Genomic DNA, 22,051 nt, shown 5'->3' on the forward strand with positions numbered 1-22,051 from the left:
GCAGAGACGAGGGAAAAAAAGGAACCAACACCTTGCACCTCTTAACACCAGTCTGGTTGAGCCATGTTAGCTTCTCCCTATTAGACACATCACTGCCCACTACAGTCAACAACATCTCTCAAACAAATTAGACACCACCCACATCCAGGCCAGGCAAACACATTACACACACCAACCACTCATGCATGACATGCTCTGACACCATCAGATAAGAGGGGCAGTGATCTGGGTGCGTGGAAAGCTCCTCCACCTCCCAGAAAGATCACGGAAGCCGCGGTGGTCAGACATGGTGGTGCGTTGTGGGTTTTTCCGCTCGATGGATTGCGCCCGCTGTCTCCCTCAAGTCCCCTCTCAACTGGGGTCAGTGGCTCCATTCAAGCGTCTGACCTTCCAATCGCTGTCTGTCAGAGACCACTGGATCCATCTCCCTGTTCCCCATTCAATACTAATTACATTTCTATACACTGCATATGTCTACATTCATCCTGTACAAATACCCAGAGCGTACATGCATAGTTGGAGTCCATTGATTTTCCAATAAAATCAACATTATCAAAATAATAAAATTGCCTTTTAGTCTCCTCTGCCATTTCTGGCCGGCACAGCGGCGACCGATAGCTTGATGCCAAGCGGTTGGAGAAGCAGTGCATAATTTAGCAAAGCGGCACCTTTGGTCGATTTGCCTCTGTGTGTACATCGTTGTTATTCTCCTCTGTAAGTCTGTAAGCATGAAGATACTGAGGTAATACAGATACTTTACAAAAGACTGTTGTTGCCTCTAAACCAGACGAGCTTCAAACCCTAGATTGCGGTCCTTTATTGAGGAACAGAAAAGGTATTGAAATGTTGCAACTAGAGCTACAGTATGTGGCTTGGTCTGCTAAATGGCCTTCCTCAGGGATAGGGCAGACACAGAAAAAGTATTGACATTTTTGAAAAGGAACTATGTGACTGGCTCTCTTGTTGAAGAAAGTAAGCAATCTTTTAATTTGGCTCAGAACTTGGAGGTGACTGAGAACTCAAGGTAGCATGTGAAATTCATAGGAACACATGACATTTGGTGTCAAATGAAAGCTAAGAATCCATTTTTTTTATTAAGGCATATATATATTTTCCCACCATATTGCATCCTAAAATTAGGAAAAAGCAAAGGCTTTAGTTTCTGGTCAAACAGATGGAAAAGTGATCTTAGAAAACGTCGACCAGAAAAAGTCTTAAAAGCTATTAGAAATACATTAAAACAAAACAATAATGTTGAAGACCATTGCCAAATAATATCAACATGTTTATTTAATTTTGCAGAATTATTGCCTAGTGTCTTGTCATTCTGTCCCACTACATATCTTTAAGATATTTTCTAATTTCTCTCCCTCCCTCCTTTACTGTAACCAGCGTACTCAACCACTGAGCACCAAAACGTCCGTGGACGTGAAATTTGGTCAGTCTAAATATAAACCAATCATATACGTCTATGTTTCACAAGTTTGGACAGCACATTACAGTACAGTACAGTAAAAAAAAGTTGAGTATACTGTAGGTCAGTACAGTACTTCTTCTGTACAGTAGAGCACACTACAGTATAATGCACTGTATTGTACTGAACTGAATTGAACTGTACTCTACTGTACTGAACTCTACTCTAAAATGTTCAGTAGAAATTTTTGAAAGTAGTCCTTGTGCATAGAGTTGTATGGTTTTGTTTGACATACATTTTAAGGTGAAAAATCACAGTCTCAGCATCATTCTGTTAAAATGGAATTGCACATACTCTTGAATGCTATACAGCCAAAAATGCAATCTTTTGATAAAGTAATGAATCCATTCATAAATTGTTCATAGTTAAACTGCCTCCCAAACTGGTCTCTCTTACATGTTACGGCAACAATGTGGGGCTGGAGGGGAGGCCAGTAGAGGGGTGGCAGATAGAGGTGAGCTATGTTAGACATAAGTGTGTGTTGATGTATTGTATGGAGGGAGGGGTGTGTGCATGCGTGTGTGTTAATACTAGCAAGGGAGCCAGTGCTAGCCCCCCTGGCAGCCAGAGGTGCAGCGGTGTGAGACTGCAGGCTGCCATGGCCGTGCACACGCCTGCCAGCCCCCTGTTATCTGCAGCCACAGAGCCACCAGAGCCACCAGGATGCGACCTGGAACTACGCCACAGAGGGGACTGGGAAGAGACTCGCTCCCAGAAATCTGGATGAGGGGGAGCTGTGACACACACCGGCCCAAAACACACAGACCTAACCAATCATATCATATCACTTTACTAAGCTTCTAAACACAGTTTCCACCAAACAGCACACACATACTGCCAATGGCATAGATAGTAAGTGACATCATGGAATAAGGAGAATTATAATGATGGGAATATGATAATAATGTTTATCCCAAAATATCATTAAATAATCTGTTTTGCTAAATGTATGATTTAAAAAATAATCTCTCTTGTTGTAACCAATTAAGATGCTGGTGATTAGCTACAGCTCAGCCAGCCAATGAATACCTAATGACTTGAGACAAGTCTAATGTTTCTGCTATCACAGCCTGGGATCAGTAACAATATGGAATTGATGTGTTCAACTACACTAACCGCCATCCTACTGAAGTTAATTCAATATAAGAAATCACACTTGACCAGGGCAACCAGAGAGTCATAATCCATAAACGATGCCGTTATTGCCAAAACCACTCTGCTGCAGCCCCAGTTAACTGGTTGTCTGTCTGTTTTTTAGGAGCGGCAGCAGAGAGGCAGTAGCCATTCTTTTGTTCTAATTGATTTCCCGGTTACTGGATTCTTAGTCAGGATCAGCAGAAGCCGGCTGTGTCTAATATGACCGTAATGAAACTGAACAATGTTAATTGGGAGCACAAACTTGCTCTCGGCCAATCAATGAACACAGAGAGGCTAGGTCATTGTCCCAACACACTCGCTGCTTCCTGTGTGCCATGGACACTTCCTGTAAAGATTTCTCATGCTGCCAGACCATAAATGCCTTACTCCTCTGCTTTTCATTGACCCAGTCAATGCTTTTCTCTGTTTCTATTTTCTCTGCATTCGTGAAAGTGGTTTCTCTGTATCAAGCCAACTGAGGACAAACTTGTTGTCAAACAAAGTGTGCTATCGCTAATGTTAGTGTACGTTTGAAGCATGTTGACTTGATCTATTCTAGCCAGCTCATTCAGCGAAAGGAGAATTTATACACTATATATACAACAGTATGTGAACACTCCTTCAAATTAGTGGATTCGGATATTTCAGCGACACCCATTGGTGACAGGTGTATAAAATCGAGCACACACCCATGCAATCTCCATAGACAAACATTGGGAGAAGAATGGCCTTACTGAAGACTTTCAATGTACCACCGTCATAGGATCCCACCTTTCCAACAAGTCAGTTCGTCAAATTTCTGCCCTGCTAGAACTGCCCCGGTCAACTGTAAGTGCTGTTATTGTGAAGTGGAAACGTCTAGGAGCAACAACGGCTCAGCCGCGAAGTGGTAGGCCACACAAGCTCACAGAACGGGACCGCTGAGTGCTGAAGTGCGTAGCAAGTAAAAATCGTCTGTCCTCAGTTGCAACACTCACTATCAAGTTCCAAACTGCCTCTGGAAGCAACGTCAGCGCAAGAACTGTTCGTTGGGAGCTTTATGTAATGTTTTTCCATGGCCGAGCAGTCGCACACAAGCCTAAGATCACCATGCGCAATGCCAAGCGTCGGCTGGAGTGGTATAAATTGGACTCTGGAGCAGTGGAAATGCGTTCTCTGGAGTGATGAATCACGCTTCACCATCTGGCAGTCCGACGGACAAATCTGGGTTTGGCGGATGCCAGGAGAACGGTGTGGAAAAACCTGACTGGCCTGCACAGAGCCCTGACCTCAACCCCATCAAACACCTTTGGGATTAATTGGAACACCGACTGCGAGACAGGCCTAATTGCCCAACATCAATGCCCGACCTCACTAATGCTGTTGTGGCTGAACAGTAGCAAGTCCCTGCAGCAATGTTACAATGGAAAGTGGAAAGTCTTCCCAGAAGAGTGGAGGCTGTTATAGTAGCAAAGGGGGGACCAACTCCATATTAATGCCCATGATTTTGGAATGAGATGTTCGACGACCAGGTGTCCACATACTTTTGGTAATGTAATGTATGTGGTCATATGGCGTTTGTCCCGCTTCCGTCGGGACTTCCTAGCGTTATGTGGGGCCACCATTGTCTCCTAGCGGCATTTTGATAGTGAGCATCCAAACAGCTGTGGGAAGCAGCAGCAGACATAAGACATCACAACTGCTTCACCCACAAAGCCTCCCAGAAACCATTCCCCTGTCAACTCCCCAGACGTCCACTGGAGAGAAGCTTTTCCTCTTTAATTAAAATCGTTTGTAATTAGTCACAGTCCGTCAGCAAACAAGAGCGACAGAGAGCTGCAGGCATTCCAGGGTGTGTATAATCTGGGAGCCAAAGCCTACACAATACCAGGAACAGCCAGAAGAACACATCCCACTCTCCATCCCCAGCAAGAAAAAAAGAGAGTTTAGAAAACTTCAAATCAATTCAAGGTTAGCAGTGGGATCTTCTTGCTTTTGTGTCAGGAAAACAGACTTCTGTCTCTTTAGGCACATGACAAACGGGATTTGGAGGTAATAAGATTCATGAATTGTATAGGCCATTTGCTTTTTTTTAAGGTCTCTCTCAGAGAGAAAGAGAAAGAGAGACAGAGTGCATTCTGGAGCCAGTGTGTGAGGATGGTAATTCTAAGATACAATATTATGAACACCGCCAGTCTTTTTTGTACCTAACTGCTTTTGATAGCAAATGAATTAATGAAGCTTTAAATGACAACAGGAGTGGATCAGTGTGACAGTGACAGAGAGACAGCGTAAGAAAAAGAGAGAGGGAGGTAGCACATATGAGGAGAAGAGAGGGAAGAAAAGGGAGGGAGAGAAAGAGAGAGAAATAAAGGTAAAAAGAGAAAGGGAAGGAGAGGGGGGGAGAGTTGAGTATGGAGAGACGGTGGCATATTATGGCTTAATGGCTGCAGAATAATGGTAATTTCACTATTCTCTCCAGTGGCTCGGACTGTGCTAATGGCTTCATTAACACTCACACACTCTGGCAGGCAATAGAGGACAATGTCACATCCATCTTTGTCACATCACAATAAAGCTGGTTAAATACAACTCTGCTGTGTGTCCTGCTCGAGAGGAAGACAGAAATTAGAGCAGAGATGAATAGCAAAATATCAATGAAGGTGTGGCCACAAACACGCACTACACACTTCCTCTGGTCTTGTCGACTAGCAGGCCACTCATCAAAAATGTGTCAAATTGATTTCTAACAGGTATGTTGTTCACACTTAGAGTAATACGTCAATGCCATGAGATCTGTGAAAAGGCATGCTGGGAAAACAGAAACATGCCATAAATCACCAACGCCAGGCCCCCGTGAAGTGGCCATCACTCCTCAATTGATGACGTTTTCCTCCCAGCATTTGCTTGTTGACTTCCCTCCCAGCCCAGCTACTGCTTCCTGGGTCTCAGTCTTCACAGCCACACAGGCCTTTTAGGTAGAAATCCCTGCGGCACTTTTTCACTAAAAGGTTTGATTTTTCACACAGGGAGAAGGCGGCGAGGAATCCCACTAGGTTCAGATAATGCGAAGAGCTTCAGGGAATTCTACAAGAGCTTCAAGTAAAAGACAAATAATAAAGAAGTACTAATGTGATGCTAATGTCTGCCTCTTTACTGTGAAAACATTGCTGTGAGCCAGAGGAACAGAATTACAGCGGCGGGGCTGAAATAAAAAAGCTAATATATTTATGCTAAGGTGTTAAGTTGTCAACCTTGACACCAGCCTTACGTTCAGACATATTGCACAGAGAAAGGCACAGCTGGCTTACTGTTACTAACAGTTAGACAACAGCGTAAATTAGACCAGCCACTGCTATAGGCCCCCACAGTATCAAAAGTTCATCTGTCTCCTTCACTAAGGCATGGCTGAAACATTAGCCTTGATGATAATGTTAGTGGTCTGGGAGGTCCACACACACTTCACGCACACTTCACATGCTAGCCCGTCATCCTGTGTCAACTTGGATGCATCTGTAACGCTTGAGGGAACAAAAGAGAAGAAGAAAATGCAATCGGAAGCTCAGAAGATTAGGCTATGTGTCGTAAAAGACCAACATCACCTGCCTAGAGCGTTGCATGTCAATGAAGGCTTTGGCTTATATTCTTCCGTGTTTATTTCGTATTTCGGTTCATGACAACAATGGATGTGTCACAAACACTTCCATTATAAAGAGGCTAGGCTGTGATTCATTGCTGTTTATTTATGCATGAATATGTATTACAAAACCATGGCAGCCTGTGACATTTCTCTACCTTGGAGTGAATGTGTGGCAGCGACGGCTGCTAACTATGCCGACACAAAGGAACACAGCGTTTGAAGTTTGAGAGAAATAACAGACGATTCTATGAATATCTCACGTATTGCACACGCTATTCCAGGTCTGACAGCTCTGAAGCACAGGGATCTATAATGGCAAAAGCAATAGCTCTATATTGCTGAATTTATCACAGTGATTCAATTTAAGGGCAATTGGAAATACTTTATCAAAGGGGAGCTATGTGAAAACTCCACAGTATAGTGTTATTCTCCTCCAGCAACTAACCTTGTAGAATCACCTAAGTCTTCCCAGCATGAGATGTGTTTTCTTTGGGGTTTTTAGTGTGGCGAGGGGTGTTACTAAACTAAACAAACTGCCTGACTTAATTTGGGTTTTACCCAGATCCCCATTCTCTCCACTGTGATATTAGGAAAATAACTCCCAAAAGAGCATAAAAGCTGCAATGACATTATCCAGAGAAAAGTGTTTCATCTGGCAATGAGCTAATAACAGAGGACTAATATGAATGACAAAAGTATTAGAAGTCTACTTTGATAGCTTATGTTTAACGGCATAGTAATATCCATAAAATCTATTGTCCCAAATTGTGTGGAAAAAACATTATATTTAATTCCCAAGATAATCCATTGAGTAGGCATTTCAAATGTTTTGAAGCAGAATACATTGTGTTAATCTCGTAACAGGCAAATTACTTATTATTACAATTTCAAATACCAATTGAGTGCAATAAGTTATTTCATATTTTACATAATGACAAAAGTAGAAATGCATTGTGTTATGTATTATGCCCCATGGTTTGTATACTCTACCATTGCATTTGTTTTAAGTGAGTCTCAGTCTCAAACCTCAACCTACTCAGAGTGGCTCCCATCAAAATGTCCCAATCACCAGGTTACTGTATATCTCCTCTACAGATAACAGCAGCCTGTTTCTCCCCGTGATATTCCTTTTGTTGCTCACTACACTTAACAACACAGGGACTTTAAAAGAGCAGATAGCTCTCTATTCAAGTCATTTTGGATGTTATTCTTCCCTTATCTATTTTTTTGTGGTAAGGCAGATGTGCATTGTGGAGTGATCTTTATCAGACAGTAAAAGCCACTGGGACTGTCATTTCCCTGGTCTGCACTGCACTGGGTTGCTCTGAAAGATGACAGTAATGTCACACAGCAGCCTCTTCTGTCACACACACTAGCCTAGTGACAGCAAATAGGTACATCTGCTTTTCTTCTCACTGCTTTTATGTGTGTGCTGAGTGCAATGTACTCTGGCATAATACAACAACAATGCATAGGGGCAGAGGCGTCATAAGAACACGTGCCCCCTAAGATTTGTCCTGTAAAAAATAGAAATAATGTTTAGCTAGCCCAGATAGGTTCCCAATCTCCCATCCTAATAACTAGCTGCCAAGAAGCCCTTTCAGGCTATCAATCAAGTTAGAGTAGCTAGCTGTTCTAACTATCTTACCTGGCATACCTGCTGGCAAGGTTGGTAGAGTTTAGAAAAGCAAGCAATAACTAAATGTACTGAATAAGACTCACATTCCTTTCAATCTTTTACCCAGATTTCAGCAGAGATGCAAAAAAGCATATTCAGTCAGGAGGATACAGACAGCTCAAGAGGCACAGTATGCTTCGATATGCATAAAAATACGTAGAATTAAGCATAATAATTTTGGGTCTAGATTGCAGGAAAAAAAGCTGTTTCCAGTGTTTGAAAAATTACAAATTTTCCGCCACCGGACAACACCCCAGTCATCCTCACATACTTTTTGCCCCATCAGATTTTTGGGGTGCATGGGGAATATTGAAAATACTGTGTATCACACAATTATATTACAACTATGAATAAACCGTACCTGAACAGAGAATGAATAGCATTGGTACTGAATAGTAGCACTGACAAAAGGGAACACAAATTATACACCTTGGTAAAATGGTACACATAATTATAATTAAGACAGTCTGAGCACTAGGTAAATAAATTATGATTTGAGGGGCCTGGGTAAAAGTGGAAAGCCTGGTGATGTGTCTCCTGCTGCCAAGGTGTTCGGTGTGCAGAGCTTTAGCAGTTCTCACTGCTCCTCTGTCTGTCTCCCCAAACAAACAAGGTGTGATTCATTCACAGGCAGCCAGACACCAGGCTTCCTTTGTGCTCTCTGCCGGAGTGGAGAGGAGGGCCTGTAAATATATTCCACTAGCTACCTCTCCCTTTTTCTACAGTGATGAGGAGGATGGGGGGAGGAAGTTACTTGCATTCAGTATGTGTGAATACTCTACGATCATAAACTGTACTAGCTCATTCATAATTAAATGTAGATTAATAATATTATATTGTACTGTATTGTGTTGCACCCTATAAAAGCAAAGCAGCTGTGTGATGATAAAGCCTAGAGGGAGTTGACATACAGTATTAGTAAACCTGTGTTCTATACAGCTCATTACATTGTACAATGTTGGTCGGTCACTTATCCCGCATGTCAATTGCGAGCCTATTCAGAACGGCTTCACAAAGCAAACAGTGAAATAATGTCACAACAAGCTCAGTTCTCTGGCAGAAGAGACAAATACCTTTGCTTATTCCAAATGTCCATGTTCTCTTAAAAGAATTTGCAATTTCCTTTGGCTTACACTGGACCAATCATGAAAGGTCATCCTAAAACAAACTGATTTACCATGAGAGAAAAAAAGATCTCGACCGTTCCTCGCCTGGCTCCACTGAATCATCTTATTTGTCATACACTGCTTTCAATGGAGGCACTGACCTTTGAAGTTGGAAAGTAAATTGCTCAGTGGCAGTAAGGCATGCTATTAACTCGGAGGTACTCAAGCTATAACCCGACCAATCAGGTGACGATACAACGCGGCAGCCTTGACGAGGACCCGTGCTCAAATTTATTTGCTTGTAGATTTCAATTATTTTCACCAGGCAAATATTTTTAGCTTGTTTAATTCAATTATCGTTTGAATGGTTATCTCAGAAGTGGGTTTATTCCACCAAGTTAATACAACCTTGGCGGCTGATGAGAGAAAATGTCAGAGCTGTTAGTTTCATTACTGCTTTGCTCTAATGAACCTGTTTAACTTCTCTAACACTTACTGTTCTGAGAACTGTTCAAATGTTCTCTGTTTTGGTGGTAGAGGCTTAATAACAACAGAAGGGTAAACTAAATATGTGAAAGTCCACGGGGACATCAAAAGCCGATGCAAACAGAGAGAATACAGGACATAATATAGCAGCATTTCTCCCCAAAGAACAGCTAGTGCATAGAAGGCACTCAAATTTTCACTCAAGTCCTATCAGCTGGAATTCAATAAAACTCAATTCCCAGAGTTGGTAGAGCTTTCCCCTAAGCAGGGCTTGATGTAATAAGCTACATAGTCCTTATCCAAGAAGAACACAGTTAATAGAAAGTAACATGATGATGAACTAAGTATTACAACATTGTAACAGATTAGAAGGAGGGTAGATTCTCTACAAGTGTACCGAATATTTAAAAACCAGTCTGTCCATTCAAGCGTGTATAAAGCCTTGACTCTTCTTCCCCCTTCACATGGTCTCCTCCACATCCACATTCACACCAGTCTTTCCTCTCTGCTCACATGGTGGTGTGAGAACAGTGTCAAGCCTGCTTGGCCAAGCCTGTTTAATTTCCATTTACCTCAATTTTGTCATCACTACAGTCCTTATTAATTAGTGCACTAATTAGTGCAGAGTTATGAACTGTAGCGGGTGCTAGGAGGAGTGCCTGCCAGGAATCCAGGATCTTAGATGGATCGGGATAGCTGGTAGTGAAGGACTGGAAGTCGGGGTCTTATTTGCCTGAGCCTAGTCTTAGGGAATGCCCTCTCCTCCCCTCCAACAATGTACTGAGGAACTAGTGGAGGACAGAGTAAGGCCTGATAGACTGTGACAGACAGCTGTGATGACAAAGGTAGGCACATGCTTTCTGATTGTACGATGCAGGGGTGCACGTAGTAGGGAGGAAGTGGGGGGGGGGTTCTGATCCTATAGTTCTGTAGTAGGTGCCATAAGGGTACTCTCATCCGCAACATCACAATAGACAGGCTACTAGACAGTCAAGGAGAATTATTTGTATACAATTCCTCCTCTACTGTTTTGTACTTACAGTATCTTCAATAATTTTCTCTCTCCATCACAGAAATATACACTTTCCAACACCACCACAGGCTATTTACACCCAGCCAAGGACAAAAGAGAAATCCTTTGATTGAGACACATATCAAATACTGCCCCCCTCCCCGGCCTCTCCCCTCTGCCAGCTTCAGTCCAGCTCTTGGCCGAGGCCAGGTGGATATTAGTGAGGTGAGGTCTCCCAGGTCTGACAGGAAGAGCTGCTCCAGATGAACTTGTTAATTGCACACTGGACCAGAGGGCAGAAGGGCCATGATACCCTCACCTTTAGTCTTCACAGTGCATGATCACTGAGAGGCTCTGCTTTATCATTCCACAGCACTCGCTGCTCATTGGCAGATGGCAGAGTGAGTCCTCGAGGCAGCGGACTTGTCAGGCAGAGCCAGGATGCCAACCACTGCGAGCCTGGGCAGAGAGATGCCACCAGGCCGCCTGGCATGGCCGTCTCTTCACGCCGGGCACAAATGAGATTGGCATTGAGAGAGGCTCCTCGGGTGCACTTTATAATATGTGGCCCCCCAGCTGTGGTCTGCGCACCAGGGCGGAATGTGGTGGGTCTGCTGCAGACCTTGAGAAAACAAAATCCCTGTGACTAAACTGCAGAAAAGGGACTGCAAGGCAGAGCTTACAAAAATGTGGAGAAATTCTGAAAACAGATTTTGACCAAACTGAAAAAATATGTAGAACTAAAAATATGTAGAACTGAGACCGGGTTATATACATCCACAGAAAGCCCAGTGTTTCATACAACAACCACTGCACTATGGGCACTATCTTATATTACAGCAATAAGACACCCATTATGTCCACACATAATAGTCATCATACTGTACACCTCACATCCACTTCTAATGTATGTATTTGCTCAAAGGTCTGAATTACACTACAGTGAGCTGTATTTTTATCTAATAATTATGATGGCCCGTTGAACCATCTTAATAAGTCTTTATACTATTTCATTCAGAAGCGTTTTCTTTATCCATTGATATTGCCGCCATAGCAGCATAGCTTAATCCCCCAGACACGTTGGTTCAGAATTACAGAGCTCTTGGGCCCCTTTGGTGAGAATATCAGTAGAAGTAGATTTAAGATTTTATTTTTCCTTCCATCCTGGTTCACCAGGCAGGGACCTTGCCACTATCACTTTACATATCCAATACCCACATAGCCTCAAAGAAACTCTCTTTTTCTATTTTCACCGTCCGGCAACGGTGCGAGGCTTTACACATTTCCAGCCAAATAAAAATGAATTATTTGGACAGCAATCCCTGCTGAGAAGTACAAGTAAAAGGGAAAATGACTATTTCACGAGAAACACTGGAGTCATAGGGTAATCCCTGGGGATCAGTCAAGTCATAATGTAGCTAGAAAATTAAAAGAGAGAGTGACATATTTAAAGGGCTGAGTTAAACCCATTCCAAGGTGTGGATGTCCATAAAACAGGCTTTAGCACACATTATTTGTAGGTGTTACTTTAATGACTTCTAATTTTTCCTCACAATCCCAACAGAGTGAAGCATCACCGTGTACAGTACAGTAGTCCAGGCATATATACCCACACACAGGCCTCAATTCCCCGTCTATCTGCTAATTCCCCTTGAGTGACGAGACACCATTATGGAAAGAAGGGGAGAACCATGACCTTCATCAAATGAGGTTTAACTGCTATTACTGGTGCTGAGGCCATAATATATGACTGGCTGATTGGAGCGAAGCACAACTACACCACCGGCCCTGGCCCTCCACATATCCCCAGCACCCAGCCTCATCTGTTCTCACTGCTGCTAGTGTGGTGTAGTGTTGTGTGGTGGCACTCTCAGTCCGTCACTCCCTCTGTACACCCTGCTCTCTCTCTCGCCCGCTCTCTCTCTCTGGAGCTCATTTCCCACCTCACTGACTCCTTCTCACCGTGGAACTGACTGAATTTGACTTGATTATACCCAACACTTGCTCTACCTAAACCAGTATGAGAGTAATCAAATTAAAATCAATATCCATGTTGGGATATTGCCCTTGGCTTAAGAGGTGGACATAATTTCACATCACTATCACACGTTCTAGTTGTGAAGCGAAAAGAAAAACCTATTTAAGAAGCCAAAGCAGTATAGTAATGGCAGGCATCAATCAATGGAAATCATCTACACTATGTGAGAGATTATACTTGATGATATGTGCAAAGAAGACATGTACAGCCCTTTTCTATTTCTTATTTGCTGTAATAAAAATATATGTAAACAAACATATCTCATTCATGCCTGTCCTTCAAGCTGAATTATGTAATACCAAGGTAGCCTCCATCAAATTATTTAACTCTTGCAGGTAGGCCTGAGGTGTGATCTGGTTATTTAACAGATCATGTTGCTGTGGTCACATTGAACACACCCAACATTTACCTCCAGATCCCACCAACCATTATAAACCAACTACAGCAGCATGAAAGTTTCTCAATCACTCATCATTTTGTGAAACAGCCTAGGGGATATGACATTGCAAGAAAGGGTATTTTGATGGAAAGCTGTAATTAGCTATTTGTGTATAGCTAGACATTCCATTCCAGTCTATCACTCTCAGAGATAGAGGGGAAATGAAGAGACATGATCTGAATTGAATGAATCTAAATGGAAACAACTAAACCAAAGAGGTGTCTCAAAAATCAACTAATGTAAGTATTGCAGCATCCAATGAACAAAGCAGCAATGGAAACAAACGTGATTAGCAAGCCCTGATGGTGTGGGAATTCAACAGTCTAAATGCACAGTAGCACTTTATCAGCTATAGTAGGCCAAGTATATTAATCTAAGATGAGAAAATAAAACAATTGATGCTGAATGTATGAATTATTCTGTGGTTTTTAACTATTGTGTGAGGGAGTGGAGAGAGGAAAACTAAGAGGGATGAATGAATGAATGAATGGAGCAGGAAAACAACAAAAATGTGTGTGTGGGGGGGGGGTGTAAGAATAAAATCCTGTAGGCTGTTCCCTGCTCTCATGGGTTGAGTTATCATGCTCACAGTTATTTACCTCCTACTGTCTCACCATGTGATGGTGCTACTTCTGACAATGAATAGAACACCCCAATCTTTAGGGAATCAATGGCATCCAAATGAAAGTATACAAACATTATTAGCACACAAATTTGAAATTAAAACATCATATGGTTTGACATAATATTATTGCAATAGGTCAAAAAAATATAATAATGTACATACTAGACAATGTACATACTAGCAGAGGAAACTGAAGTGTAAGAATATGTTCAGGTAATTACTTAATTGATTAATCCTAAACCATCCTAAACCACAATCTATTTGATCCATAAAATCTATTACAAACTTTACAATAGGCCTACACAAATGCCTAAAAATGTGTTTTAGAGTAAAGCATCTGACAAAGAATAGCAGGGATATTTACAAACAATAATAAGACAGACAAGGGCATTTGATTCGGTTGTCATGCAATTTATCCACAGCAGCTACATTGGCGACCTCAATAAAACCCTATGAAACCCATGTTCAGGGTGAAAACTATGCAATTACGAATCAAATGATCCCGATAAATTTGAAGCTAACATACAAACATACAGTAGTATATGGAGCGCAAAACCAGCAAAGGGCGAACTTCCCCCATTCATGAGGTGGCATTAGGTGCATAGATGTGAGTGCGCACCGAACACTTTCTACCACTACTTGTCCTACAACGCACAATATGACAATAGAGGTACTGCGCAGACACTAAGAGGGCTGTAAAAATAATTAATAACAGTCATCTCTCACTTTAATGCGTTCCCGAGAAGGAATGCGAGCATTCCAGGAGCCCAACACCAAAAGCCGGGCGCGTCGATGTTCAGTTCCCAGCATCAAACAAAGACGTTAAACATAACGGAAATAAAAAATATACACTTGTACGTACCACTGTTGCTCCAGTTCCCAGTCCCTAAAGAAGTCAAACTCGAATAGGTCCATGGTTGGTCCCAGTTGTCTGATTCAGGAAGGAACCGGTGCCTGCTCAACGTATGCGTCAGTCTACATACAAAAATTCTATGTGGATCTGCTAACTGTAACTAGATGTACTGTACTGTACCGTGGTCTCGCTGGCGAACTGGCATACAGTACACACACAGCCAGGAAAACGCGACTGCCTCCCCTGCCTGCCTCGCGTCTCCACAGTGAACAGAAGGCGGAGCTTGACAGGCAGAAGCGGCGACACGGAGCCCGGGTCCACCAAATTGAGGTATTCGGTTTATCATTTCCAATTAGCTGAAATTATATTTGCCACACCCATTTTAGTTGTCAAAGTCAGCTGTCAAAAATAACTTCAGATGTAAAAAAATTAATTAAAAAAAGCCAATAGTTTATTATACGGGTTATAATAAAGTTATAACCCCTTTAGAAATGATGATCACATTATGCATTTTCAAGCAGTGGGTGTGATAATTGTGCATTACCATGCATTAGCATTATTCACAATAGTTGTTGACTGAAGATCATTTTACTACTGACTGATCATAGACTAGGGCAAATTCAGAAGTTGTGTTTAGTGTCTATGACCCATATTGACTTTCTAAATGGGTGTTGTTGACAACACTGTGACCCATTGGGCCCTACAGCCTCACACAGAGGTGCTATAAATCATGGAGTTTCCCAGTAAATGGTGATATGTTCGAGACATATGATAGCATTTCATATTGTTATTGAGCCAATTGCTTTCATCAATCTCAGGTGTAATCATAACAATGAAAGAGGTATGATATAAGTTATTTGGCAGTGCTAGCTGCATAGGCCATGTGGGGAACAGACAGGGGGCATGGCAGTAAGGCAGTGGAGGAAACAGTTCTGTAAATTGATGTATACTGTAGTGAGGAAGCCATGATGGAAACATTAGAAACATCAGCACTATGTGTGTCTAGAAAGACAGTGTCCTTCCATTAACAGCATACAGAACTGGGCGACTGGGTCCTGTAATATGGAGCGGGCGTGTATGCAACATCAAAACAGACACGTCTAGCCTACATCTAGCCTATGTCTAGCCTACTGTATCGTAATTTGCCTAGCTACCATGCCATGTCAAAGGTTGGTAATGCAATGCATTATTACAATACATCTCTCCTCCTCACATATAGAGCCTGGGAGTCTGTTCTGATTTATGGCATATAGCTCCAAGTTGATATTAATCTCACTGCCAGAATAGTCAGCAGCCTGGTCTCATAGACTAGATGTAACATAGTAAAAGTAAATCCGGGACACTCAAATTAGTATGATATGTTACATTTGGTATGGTTACATAAGACTTGGGGTGGATGGGTGTATAATGCAAATGTCTAGGAACCCAAAGGCTGTGAGTTCAAATCTCATCATGGACAATTTTAGCATTTTATCTTATCAATTACTTACTACTTTTAAACTACTTTGCAACTACTTAGCATGTTAACTAACCCTAACCTTAATCCTTTTAGCTAACCCTTCCCCTAACCTTAACCCTTCCCCTAACCCCAACCTTAAACATTTTAGCTAACCCTTCCCCTAACCTTAACCCTTCCCCTAACCCCAACCTTAAACCTTTAACCTAACTCCTAAACTTAACCCTAAACTAACCCCTAACCCTAACCCCAACTACTTAGCATGTTAACTAAGCCTAACCTTAAACCTTTTAGCTAACCCTTCCCCTAACCTTAACCCTTCCCCTAACCCTAACCTTAACCCTTTTAGCTAACCCTTCCCCTAACCTTAACCCTTCCCCTAACCCCAACCTTAAACCTTTAACCTAACTCCTAAACTTAACCCTAAACTAACCCCTAACCCTAACCCTTACCTAGCTAACATTAGCCAGATAGCTAACATTTTCCACCTAGCCACCTAGCTCGAATTTGTAACATATTATACATTTCACAAATTTGTAACATATATTATGAATTGTAATTCATAACATATCACATAAAATGGGTGATGGACATCCACAAATGAATACAAACCATACGAACTGTAACATATCATACTAAATGGAGTATTCCACATTTAATTACAGAATAATATAAAATGCTCTGAGACCAGGTTGCAGCAGTAAAGGGACCTATGTCTTGGCCAAACACACTCTGGGAGTCATCTGTAACCCATATGGCCCAAATTGAAACAAGTAGTGTCTGCTTTATTGCCTGTTCTGTATGGACAGCGGTAAAGCGGAGGAGAGCAGAGGAGAGGAGGAGAGATGGAGGGCATAATAGTGTTGGTTCTTATGCCAGGGTGCTCAGGTGCACAGCACACCATGCCACACATGGGGAATGTTGCCTTTCAGAGAAGCAGACATCTCCTTTATCATGACTTAATGCTTATTTAACTACACAGCCAATTCACCATAGTACTCGGTTATACCCCCACAAAATATCTACCAACTTATGGAAGGAAATGCTAAATAATACAAAATAAACTAAACAGCATAGGGAAACATGATATGCACTAATAATCTGTATCTGTGCTTTGTTCGTCATGCATTTCTAGGGGTGTCTTTGGTATTTTGTGATGGCAGTAGACGAAGCCATGGTGGGAAAGGGCCTGTGAGAGTCTCTGTCTCTCTGGTTGGGTCTTTGTTTGGGGAAGTCTGGGGTAGATGCCAGCACTGCTCTGCGTCATGCTCTGGGTGCCTCCCAGTGCTTCCCAGGCCCCCACACTGCATTTGCGTTGTTGACCCATAAACTGGCTGCAGGGAAACACAGGGCTACACAGACAGATGGGAGAAAGGGAGAACACCATTACCAAATCCTTATCTGAACCTCCATGGTGGGAATGCTTTTCTTTCTTACACAACCTTTCTTACACAATTTTGATTTGTTTAAAACTTTTTTGGTTACTACATGTTTCAATGTGTGTTATTTCATAGTTTTGATGTCTTCACTATTATTCTACAATGTAGAAAGTAGTAAAAATAAAGAAAAACCATTGAATGAGTAGGTGTTCCCAAACTTTTGACCGGTACTGTATATTCTAGCTACATTGTGTATGCACCACTAATTAACATACACATTGCAGTTTGTACATTTTAAAGTGCATACACTGCAATAGAATATATTGTGCATACACAATGTGTACTGTGCAAACACATTGTGAGACAACACCACTAATTAACATACACATTGCAGTTTGTACATTTTAAAGTGCATACACTGCAATAGAATATATTGTCCATACACAATGTGTACGGTGCATACACATTGTGCATACACAATGTAGCTAGAATATACAGTACCAGTCAAAAGTTTGGGAACACCTACTCATTCAAGAGTTTTTCTTTATATTTACTACTTTCTACATTGTAGAATAATAGGGAAGACATCAAAACTATGAAATAACACACATCGAAACATGTAGTAACCAAAAAAGTTTTAAACAAATCAAAATATATTTTACATTTGAGATTTTTCAAAGTAGCCACCCTTAGCCTTGATGACAGCTTTGCACACTTTTGGCGTTCTCTCAACCAGCTTCATGAGGTAGTCACCTGGAAGCATTTCAGTTAACAGGTGTACCTTGTTAAAAGTGAATTTGTGGAATTTCTTTCCTTCTTAATGCATTTGAGCCAATCAACTGTGTTGTGACAGTCCATATTATGGCAAGAAAAGCTCAAAAAAGCTAAGAGAAATGACAGTCCATCATTATTTTAAGACATGAAGGTCAGTAAATACGGAAAAGACCCAGAGTTACCTCTGCTGCAGAGGATAAGCTCATTAAGTTAACTGCACCTCAGATTGCAGCCCAAATAAATGCTTCACAGGGTTCAAGTAACAGACACATCTCAACATCAACTGTTCAGAGGAGACTGCGTAAATCAGGCCTTCATGGACGAATTGCTGCAAAGAAACCACTACTAAAGAACACCAATGAGAAGAAGAGACTTGCTTGGGCCAAGAAACACGAGCAATGGACAATTGAGGACATCTGTCCTTTGGTCTGGTGAGTCCAAATTTGAGATTTTTGGTTCCAACCGCTGTGTCTTTGTGAGAAGCAGAGTAGGTGAACAGATGATCTCTGCATGTGTGGTTCTACCGTGAAGCATGGAGGAGGAGGTGTAATGGTGTGGGGTTGCTTTGCTGGTGACTCTGTCTGTGATTTATTTAGAATTCAAGGCACACGTAACCAGCATGGCTACCTCAGCATTCTGCAGCGATACACCTTCCCCATCTGGTTTGCGCTTAGTGGGACTATCATTTGTTTTTCAACAGGACAATGACCCAAAACACACCTCCAGGCTGTGCAAGGGTTATTTGACCAAGAAGGAGAGTAATGGAGTGCTGCGTCAGATGACCTGGCCTCCACAATCACCTGACCTCAACCCAATTGAGATGGTTTGGGATGAGTTGGACCGCAGAGTGAAGGAAAAGCAGCCAACAAGTGCTAAGCATATGTCGAAACTCCTTCAAGACTGTTTGAAAAGCATTCCAGGTGAAGCTGGTTGAGAGGGTGGTAACTTTGAAGAATATAAAATATTTTTGGATTTGTTTTTTTGGTTACTACATGATTCCAATGTAGAAAATGTATGAAAATAGTAGAAATGTAGAAAATAGTATTAATACCAATGTAGAAAATAGTAGAAATAACAATGTTGAAAATAGTAGAAATAAAGAAAAAGACATGAATGAGTAGGTGTGTCCAAAATGTTGAGTTATTCTGTATTTGTACACAACTGTCGTAATTATGTTTTAAAATAGATGTCTTCATCATTTCTTCCATACTTGGGTGGTGATATTTTTTATATTTTTAATGTTCATCGACATTTTTCCCAATCCCTTTGTCCACCCATGGACATAATTCACTGCAAGAGACATAGCAGCCGTTTGTTGAAATTGCCTGTGGTTAAATCACTTGTCAGAAGCTGTGAGAAGTGATTGGAAAATACCTCATCAGAGTGAGACGAGGCCCTGCAATTGTCTCTGTGTCCCTTTTCATCTCCCTAAAATGAAAAAGAGTCATTATGAGCTAAGTTGATACGGTCTGAGGGGGATCACCTCCTAATTATACCACTGTAATTTCAGAGTTAATTATCTCTCTAACTTCCCTCTTCTGTCGGCCCATTCATAGCACAATCTCAACTCTCCTCAACCATAGCTCACAGGGCGAAGCGGAGGCTCAGGATCATATCTGTCCAGACTGGAGGAGGTGGAAGGAGACAGATCCAGTAGCACATTTCACGTACCTAGGCTAGCCAGACAGATCCTCAATCAGCACAACTAACCCCAGAGCAGCCACAACATCAAGGTGAGTCTGGCGAAAGTCATCCTCTCAAACTGGAGCTGTGTAAACTTCCTATGTCTGGCAGTTTAAGTAAACATTACAAACGCATAGGTCCAGTCAAAACTCCCTGAGGATGATTGTTGGGTGGCAAGATCCATTTAGCTGGTATCATTGCATTTCTGATTGAGTGTGGCTCATTTTTGTCTGTTCATCTGAGAATAACTGACAATGTCAATGTATTATGCATGAGTTCCACAACTAGCTTCCACAGGCCAAAGCAACAGCATCACTCTGGATGTGTGTATCATAAATTCAGCTCATAAAAATCTCTGAGATGAATATGCAATTTCTAGAGAAACAGTTTTAAACTGCAGTTTGAGTGAAAATAAAAATATATTGATATTGCTTCTGTCTTCATGGTCCCCAGAATATAGTAAATAGAATTTTGTAAATGTGCTTTCCTATATGAACACAGCTCTTTAACATGGCTCTCCAATGTGTTCATTGATAATTGGCAGTAGCACTGGCAGCGGGGCACTGAATCAACCTCTCCACAGCAGCCCTGCCTGCTGAGTGACAGATGCTAATTAGCTACCTTCGTCAGGCCCACTAAATAATCTGCTCTCTCTCTCTCTCTCTCTCTCTCTCTCTCTCTCTCTCTCTCTCTCTCTCTCTCTCTCTCTCTCTCTCTCGCTCGCTCGCTCTCTTTCTCTCTCATTTCTGACACAACTCATTGTAAATGCCAGCTCTCCAGATGCATTAAATGTCTTCATTATAAATTACGGTATTTTTGTGTGGCAGTATTGAAGATTAGAATGGAAGAGGATGAAGTGTTCTTTAAAAAAAAAAAAACTATTCAACAGCCATTTACCTTAGCCTGTCTGATTCCTCGCACTCTTCTCAAACACTGAAAAGCCAAGGGACATTTTCTCAATGTAAACTCTGTTTTTAAAGCGGACCAGTACCATTGTTCTCTATGGCCATTATACAATTACTCCATTGCCCACCCCAAATTCAATATACGTTTGATAAATGCGTGTGATCCACCAACTGGCTGCACTTGATATGAACATGATTCTGGAAATATTGCCTTTGGTTATTTTTCCCTCAAAACAGAGGCCAAATATCATAAGTATTAGTTCTGTGCCTCTGAGTGACTAGTGTAATGTTTATTTCTTTATAAGCCATGCACAGTTCTATTCGCTGTAGACTCCATATTCTTTTGTCTAGAAAGTCTCTCTTAAGTAGCAGTCATCCGGAACGCTTTCAGAGTGTGAAAAGAGAGAGAAAGCTATAATGCCGTGAACACAAAACCAAAGTGCCTCTGGCTAATTTCAACAGTGAAATCTTTTTGGCATTGATCGGTTTTTCAATACTGTATTTGTGTGCTCAAAGCTCCAATTAAATTACAAAAGAAAATAAATAATGTAGGATACATACAATGCCGTTTTGACTAATTGTAAATGACCTTGTAGCCATTCCATACCTAAACAAATCAAGGGGATATTCAGCAGATTCTCTGTGTGTCATCAACATGTCAAAAATACCAATATATTGTTGTAATAAAGAGGTGTGTGGGATGCATAATGCCAATATGACTAAATGTAACATTTCCTGGAAGCCATTCCATATCTAAACTAACAAAGCCGATACACCACATATCTATATTTGTGCCATTGTCTGTCTGCCTGTCATCATCAACTTGTCAGCATAACCATGATATGAACCCTATGAAAGACTATACCACCACAATCTCCATTGTATTACAAACCATCAATTATTTTCTTGTGGTGAAATCTTCCGTGTTCGTTTTTGAATGTTTTTTTCTTTTGTATTTTTCCACTAGCTCTTTTCATTTCTGGCATCATCTGTTTGTGCGGAGCCAGAGAAAAAGTTCCCGGCAGAAATAATGGCCACATAGATAGAAGGTGTTTTCTGCGGGATGACGGGATTAATCATAGACTGAGGAGGAGAATAGGGACCAAACATTCTCTCCCTCCTAATTCTTGTGGCTTAAATGTACCGCTGAGCTCCATGGGAGCTGCTGGTGTGAGCACAGCCAAGCAGGCCCCATTAAACGCTCTCAGGCTGATCTGAGTAGGATGGTTGTGGCTGTTGTCTGAGGCTGGCTGTGGCTGTTCTGGGAGCCCATGAACCCTGGGGTCCACATACACCAGCCCTGCCATCCTACAGTATCCTGGGGGTCCAGACACACAAGGTAGCCTGCAGTCAGCACACACTGGACACCCTGCAGTCTGAACACACA

General features: G+C 41.7%; 1 protein-coding gene across 3 annotated transcripts in view; it reads right to left on the minus strand.

Moving 5' to 3' along the window:
- LOC106604958 (AF4/FMR2 family member 2) overlaps nt 1-14,737 on the minus strand; it is a 176,305-nt gene extending 161,568 nt beyond the window's left edge. For all 3 annotated transcript variants that reach the window (XM_014200135.2, XM_014200134.2, XM_014200133.2), the window contains exon 1: nt 14,477-14,737. In XM_014200135.2, the coding sequence (XP_014055610.2) occupies nt 14,477-14,529 (53 nt within the window). In that variant the 5' untranslated portion in view covers nt 14,530-14,737. The remainder of the gene's footprint in view (nt 1-14,476) is intronic.
- Nucleotides 14,738-22,051: the final 7,314 nt, after the last annotated feature.

This window comes from Salmo salar, chromosome ssa05, assembly GCF_905237065.1.
Source record: "Salmo salar chromosome ssa05, Ssal_v3.1, whole genome shotgun sequence".
Classification (NCBI taxonomy): Eukaryota; Metazoa; Chordata; class Actinopteri; order Salmoniformes; family Salmonidae; genus Salmo; species Salmo salar.